Source organism: Montipora foliosa, chromosome 5 (genome assembly GCF_036669935.1).
Source record: "Montipora foliosa isolate CH-2021 chromosome 5, ASM3666993v2, whole genome shotgun sequence".
Taxonomy (NCBI): domain Eukaryota; kingdom Metazoa; phylum Cnidaria; class Anthozoa; order Scleractinia; family Acroporidae; genus Montipora; species Montipora foliosa.
Genome location: NC_090873.1, coordinates 21,393,400 through 21,400,899, shown reverse-complemented (window position 1 = coordinate 21,400,899; position 7,500 = coordinate 21,393,400). Strand labels below are relative to the sequence as shown.

The 7,500-nt window shown below is 39.2% G+C and overlaps 1 protein-coding gene across 2 annotated transcripts in view; it reads left to right on the top strand.

Annotated features, from left to right (window-relative positions):
- The window catches only part of LOC138003748 (vacuolar protein sorting-associated protein 11 homolog), an 80,828-nt gene that overhangs the window by 59,844 nt on the left and 13,484 nt on the right, over window positions 1-7,500 (top strand). For both annotated transcript variants that reach the window (XM_068849971.1, XM_068849970.1), the window contains 4 exons: window positions 2,338-2,450; window positions 4,254-4,337; window positions 4,999-5,049; window positions 5,944-6,032. In XM_068849971.1, the coding sequence (XP_068706072.1) occupies window positions 2,338-2,450; window positions 4,254-4,337; window positions 4,999-5,049; window positions 5,944-6,032 (337 nt within the window). The remainder of the gene's footprint in view (window positions 1-2,337; window positions 2,451-4,253; window positions 4,338-4,998; window positions 5,050-5,943; window positions 6,033-7,500) is intronic.

Below are 7,500 nucleotides of genomic sequence, written 5' to 3'. Positions count from 1 at the left end.
CATTGGGGATAGGGTCTTTCACACTAAAGAGGCTACCTACTTTGAAGGAGGAAAACGCTAACACAATGTTTGCATTATTACAATAGGAATGTGAAAGTCGACGAATGCGCTTTTGGGCGACGCTAGAAAAATAACCTATGTAGGGTAATTTGAAATAAAAGATATTGGGCGCTTGTTCACCAGTTGATCTTACAGCGTTGCCTGTTAAATGCTGAGTGATACTGCGGTTAATGATTCTTTCTATTAGCCTAGATGGATACAGGTTTCTTCTTGTGCCAAAGTACTTCTGTGCACTTGTTTGTGAATCCTTTCACTGAGGGAAAAAAGACGGAGTGCTCATCATGGCATAAAAACACCTGCGGCCTCGGGCCGTACTCAAGACCTCGGGCACAGATTTTCCCTATACAGGCCTCCCAGCTGGTGAATGACTTATTTATTTTTTCTCCTTTTTTTCTGAAAATGAACTTGGCAAACTGGTTTGCATAAAGTATTTCTAGACGATCTATGTCGCACTGTCACAGTTGATATTTAACTTATAACTGAAAAAAGCGCTCTGTCCGCAAAGCTCAGAGAAAAATGATAGGTTAACGATGAAACAGAACTTCGAATATCTCTTGGTGCAATTAAAAAAACCAAACAGTTATATTTCATAGCAAGCACAGAGAAATGAGCTTAACAGACTAAACAATGATGTTTGAAAAATTCGCACAAACAGGCGACTAATTTTCTACGTATTAAAATGCTTTGTCTTGCATGTTGAATATGAAATCACACTTTCATATTAGGTTTCAACGAAAGTTCTTAAAACTCGAGGAATACATTTAATGAGAAATACTCAAACATTTCAGTCTGTGCTTTCATATCTTATTATCTCAAGTATTTATCTTTGTTCTCCGTCAATTCTTTCACAAATCAGTGCAAAACTTAGAAAACTACACAAGAAAAACTGGTTGACATTTAGTTCATGCAAACTCCACAGCACTACGATTTTATTTGTTCGACTATTCATTTTTAGCTACGACTCCTTCAGTGTTTTTTTTAAATGAAGCAAAAGAGAACCAGATTATAAATAGAACTCCAAAGAAAATAAGGGAGATGTCCACCGAAAAACTGAGCTCAAACAGTTCAAGAAAAACCTGCAACAACGCGAAAAACCACAGCGTTGCGATGTATTTGTTTGCTACGAATCCGTATATTCTTAAATGAAAAAAAATAGAACTCCAAAGACCGAAAAACTGAGTTCAAATGACTGCTTTGCAGTGTGAGTTGTTTTCAGTTCAATGGCATGTCAACAGCAAACCAGGAAAGTGTTGTTAGCAAAATCATGTGAATACTCGCCTTTTTGAACAATAACGTGGCCTTTTATTCCATTGTTGATGCTTTTCCTTCTCTTTTCAACGGTTAGTAAGCGAAAACATGTATTTTAAGAGCAGGACTAAAAATTGCGACCAATACAGTCGCAACTAAGTTTTTTTCTTTGCGACTAAAATATCTGGAGAAGTCGCAAATTTGCGACTTGTTGTCACCTTCGCTCTTTCGAAACAAAAGGGTTAGCAGTTGCCACTTTGCTGCTATATTTGCTAAAATAAATAAATGACAAAATTATTTTGCTTCTCGCTGTGAATTTTCTCTGACGATAGCGTAATTGTAGAGTAATTTAGCTGCGATGTTACGTGTACGGCTCCATGCCTTCGATCATTCGCCATTTTCAGCGGTTTCTTTACACACAAGTATTGCGGGCTCATATTTTTTGCTGAACCGCTGACAACACAATGCAGCGCGGCGATTTTGCGACTAAAATTTGCGAAATTGCGGCTAAATTTTCTTATTTTCGCAAATTGCGACTGGATTTTTTTCGTTAATTTCGAGCCCTGATTTAGAGGTAAAATCAGATTCAAGGATTTAGGATTACAGCCAATGAGATGCTTCAGAAAAAAATAAAATATTTATTATCACTAGCTCCGTGAGGCTGGCAAGATGAATCAAATCCCATGCTGTGATTGGCTACCCGAGCGGGCAAGATGGAGCTCTACTCCCCGCTCGGGTTTTCTCCCTTGGTCCCGCAAGATCAAAGGTCATTTTTTTGGTGTTTTATCCCATGTAACAAATCCTTTATTGACCAAGCTTGTTCGGTCAAGATGGCTGGATATTGGCCTCGTCCTTTTTTTGCGCGTTTATGGACCGAGACGAAGTCGAGGTCCATAAACACCAAAAAAAAAAAAAGAAGTTGGCCGATATCCATCCATCTTGACCTCACGCTTGGTCAATAACCCATATATATTTTATTAACGTTCACGACTACATCTCATATCTGAAGGCAGGTCATGATTTTTTTAGATCCAATGGCAGAGGGCACGAGAAAGATTCATAAAGCCAGAGCAGAAGAGTTTATCCACATCTTCGTGCATCAGAAGGCGAATCTAATCGAGTTTCTTGAGCATATGGTGCAGGTAAACTGATGCTTCATTCTCGTTTGCTTTTGTTTGGATCAACCTTGATAGTAGGAAAACATCCGCAATTGAGTTGTAAAGGGTCTGTCTCATGCTGTCGGACACTTTTCTATCTTTTTGTGTAACACTTCGTTGACGCCTGACAAGAGTATTAATTAAAAACTACCCAAGCTATCGATTGAGTTGACTTCATACTTTGTAGTTTTCACATTGTTCTCCTCAGTTGGACAAAATACTATCAAACATAGACCACTTTCATAAATAGCGACAACCTTTACAGTCCTTTGTATTTATGCTAATTAGACCCACTGCTTATTTTGGAACAAATATTCTTTTAAATTCTGCTCGTCGTGGCGAGGCTAGAAAGGCTTATTAGAATTAATAATAATGTTATGTGGCGGCCATTATTAAAGAGGTCTATTGCTGGGTGAAAGAAAGTTGGTCCTCATCACTTCACGGAAATTCAAGCGCCATTGAACAAGAACTTGAGGCTGGTTTACATTTAGGATGCAAGAGTTTCAACTTAGGCAAACTCAGAGCGTTGTAGTCGTTACTCCCTGTTAATCAAAACGATAGACGCTGATTGACAACAATTCAATGCATGTTGCTTTTGCTCATGCTTGAGTCGTAAGTGTTAACCAACGGTCAAAGGATTATGGGATTCCTAACAGACCACATTCGTATTCTCAGTATTAGACTGGAACTAGCTTGCAAATGGAGGCTAATGCGGGAGAATCGTTTTATATTATATTCTAATAAGCCTTTCTACCCTCGCCACGACCAGCAAAATTCAAAAGAATATTTGTTCCAAAATGAGGGTAATGGGTCTAATAGGCCATTTCCGAGTTCTTTCTTATGAAAATTAGTTTACATTCATATGTCAAGTAGAACTAATTACCATCACAAAAACTTCGCACTTAGACTCGCTTTGAAGAGGAGACAAACATGAACTCGGAAATGGCCCATCAACAGAAATCCAAAGAACTGTATGCGTTGGCGCTATTTATGAAAGTGGTCTATGTTTGATAGTATTTTGTCCAACTGAGGAGAACAATGTGAAAACTACAAAGTATGAAGTCAACTCGCTCAATAGCTTGGGTAGTTCTTAATTAACACTCTTGTCACTATAGGAACGAGGCGTCAACGAAGTGTTACACAAAAACAAAGACAAAAGAGCATGAGACACACCCTTTACAACAAATTCCCTCAATTGCGGATGGTTTCCTACTATCAAGGTTGGTCCAAACAAAAGCGTTAGCACAATCAACTTATGCAAACTCAGAGCGTTGTAGTCATTACTCACTGGACTGGAACTAGCTTGCAGTGGTGGCTAATGCGGGAGAATATATTAGTTAGTATTTGCATTTGAAGAGATTTCCCCACATTGTCCTCCATTGCAACCTGGTTCCAGTCCAATACTGAGAATACGAATATGGTCTATTCGTTTGCAAGGCAAACGTGATCGGCCCCGTAATACGTGACATTGTTGGAAACGTATCAAGACCGTCTACAGCATCAGTGTTTGTCAAAAAGAATTGTTAAAAGCAATTAAAACCACAAATCTATGTGACTCAAACACACTGGAGGACTAATTGTTCATTAAATGAATTGTTCTTTTCGGTATACTGACCATGAGTCTTTAGTTGTTTGTCCAGCAAGGAATTAACATGCAATTCAAGGCTTAATGACTCAACTGTTGACCTTCGGTCAGTGAATGCGAATGCATGAAGAGCCCTGATAGTTACGTTTCATCCCTATCAACTAATTTGGATGCAAGCTCTTGATATATGACTGTGTTTGTAGGTCCAGCCTAATTCATCCAACCTTGTTTACAACACATTGCTGGAGCTTTACCTCAATGACGCAGCTCGTCAGAAGGACATAGAGGTATCCATGACATCTTTTCATGCTAATTCTTTGATTGCACCTGACGTCACGGCGGCCATGTTGGTGGAAAGAACAATAGCGAAAAAGTCTTTTGGGAATTTGACTCTATTATTATGCAAAACTTAAGCTACATTTTTATATTGTTTCGGCACCAACATGGCCGTCTTATCACGTGTGTGCAATCTAAGAATAGGGAGTTTAAGAGAAGACGAGAGTGCACGTTATATCGAAACTATATCGTTATATCGGTGATGATAAAAACGATGGTGATATCATTCGAGATCGACAAGGACGATGACGAAGATGCTGGTGATGATGATAGGCGGGGCATGCTAATCGATTGGGGGCTGGATTTGAATGCGCATGCTCCGGATTCGAATCCTGTTTTGATCCCAAATGGATTTGTCTTCAGATTGAAGTTAAGCTCGCCTTGTATGAAATGGCCGACTAGTTGCTTTCTTTAAGTTGGATTCGTTGATCACACACCGCCCAACCAGCTGCTTGCTTTAACATATTACCGTGTACCGTCTTCCATTCAGTTTACAATTACTGCACAAAATATATAATGTATATCTGACTGATTATAACATGCAATAGGCCAGGAAAAATATCCAACCAAATGTCATACAGTTTCTTACTCTCCACTTTTTCCCGACACTAGGCGCAAGTCGAACATGAGCACAAAGCACTAGATTTGCTCACTAATTTGGAGGTATGTTAGCCTTATTGTCTTGAACGTGTGCTCACTTTTCCAGACGAGCTAAGTCTTCGTGGCAGTAACCCTACGACAAGTTTAAATTTGTGAATTAGAAAATAAGTAGTGTTTAGCTTCGGGAGAAAAGCCTGGCTGAAGTGAGTGGACCCTTATAACGTAAGTTAAGGTTCACACTGCAACTGTGTTGACAATTAACAGAAATGACTGGCCTTGACCGGCATTTGGAAAGACTAACTCTACAACGCCTTCAAATGAACACACTTAGAGGGTGATACATACTCCTCCAGAAGAATACGAGTGATTATCGTGCAACTGTTCCTTCAAATTGTTGCATTTTCTTTTCATACTGACGGGTCTGGCCGGCCACTTTTGACAAAGGAAAAGCGCTCATAGTTTGTTACCACTCTGGAAAGATTCTTGGGACACTTTCACCTATTTGCATCTTTTTAAAAGAAAAGGACACCAATTACAGTGAATGGGTGCACCGTTATCTTCTTTATGAAATCAGCTGTGGATAACTCCTCGTTAAGGCACAGGACAGGAGCGTTGAGACGTTGGATCTTTGAATTGCAACAGTTAAAGCTAATTTCATAATTCTTCTAACCAAAGTAGCATTACTATGTGCCAAATCTTATGAGTTTTTGGAACGTCTGCGGGCTCTACACTGTCATGCCTCGAATGTGTAAGTGCAACGTTAGATGGTAAATGGTGTGATGCACCTATGAGAAAGATAACAAGCTACAATTGTAGTTGTTTGGATACATAACACCAGTAAATCCGCGTGCCCATTTCAGACACGCGACATTTACCATGCATTGTAGAAGTGTTACATTTTACTCCAATTTTCGCGCTTCTTCGCTAAAGATTACCCTGTTGATTTACTATTTGCAGGCGCGTTATGACATTGACCACGCTCTTGTGCTTGCACAGATGCACCATTTTAAAGCTGGGATCCTTTACTTGTACGAAAAAGCTAAACTGTAAGTAGAACAAGCACTTGTTGCTCGGTTAGGGTTGTGGAGGAAGTAAAATAAAAGTGCCTATCACCTTTTTTTTACGTCATGGAAGAAAGGTTTAAGGTGGCTCAAAACAGTATCAACACTTCGAAGACACTTTCTTTAGAACGAATGATGCTACAACACTGTATCACGTAACAGCAGTGTTATGGTGCCATATGAAACACTGATTATTTTCAAACAAGATGTGATCATTATTATGATGTAATGAGTTACCTTGGCAACACCCTATATTTTGGATTTAATTGCTCGTATCCCAGGAACGAACTCGGTGACCCCCCCCCCCCCCCTTTCTTTATTGCAGAAAAGTGATCAGAAGTCCAAAAGAAAACTTTCGGCAAAGTTTAAAAAAAAATTGGTACAGCAGAATCAGAGCCACCTTAAAAAAATCACAGAATTAAGGTGGCTCTAAATCCACTGTACAGAACTTTTAAACTGTGCAGAATGTTTTATCTTACCCTTCTGATCACTTTTCAGAAATAGAAAATGGAGGTCAGCAAGTTCATTTTTAAGATATAAGGATGTTTTCACAGGGCTTGCCCATTGCCACGGTGTCATATTACGTCGCAATGTGAATAATGACCGCGTTGAAACTGTAATGGTACATCGATAAAATTCTTGACAAATTAGTTGAGGATTCCACGTCCTTAATGTTTTTTTGCCACATTGAAGTCGGCGAACCCAGAAAAACAGTGGATAGCGTTGAAGGCGCGCTCTGATTGCCGGTCTACTCAAACTCCGATTATCCTGTTATTCACGTCCGAGCAACTCGCGTGAGATTTGCGGCCGAAAATGTTGTAGCGTGGTTTTCAATTGAATGTCGAAAGAAATTAGCGAATTGCTTTGGTTTATAATTACTCAAGTTCACTCAGTGATTGGTTCAAAGTTCTCGCGCCACTTTTTCAACCAATCAGAAGTGAAACCAAAACCAATCATGGCTCGCGTGTGCGCATTTTCCCGCGCTTTGTGTTGGCTACGCGTAATTACTTCGAGTTTTGATTGGTTAACCGAATTGTCTCCGTCCTTTTTAATTGGCCAAAGTAATTACTTTGGTTTTGGTTTTACGACACTCATTTGAAAACCGCTCTAATCGTTGCAGGAATAAATGAGTTAAAATCATCTTTTTGTGCTATATCATCTCACTTCGCGTTAAATAACCATAGTAGCATTTGGAGTTGACAATGAGACACTTAAAATAAAATTGGCCATTAGAACAAACATCAGTTTGAACATAGCAGGGTGAGGTTGGCTTGGCAGCCCGGCAAACTTTAAAGGAGTAAGTTATTGTTGGTTTTTTAAATATTTTTTTTCGATTTTTTTTCTATTAACCCTTGTTTGCAACTGTCTATATTTTTACGACCTCCTGATTCTCTTGACTAAAACATACTATATTCCCTGATCATTTTGAACAGTGATTTTAGTTCTTCTAATT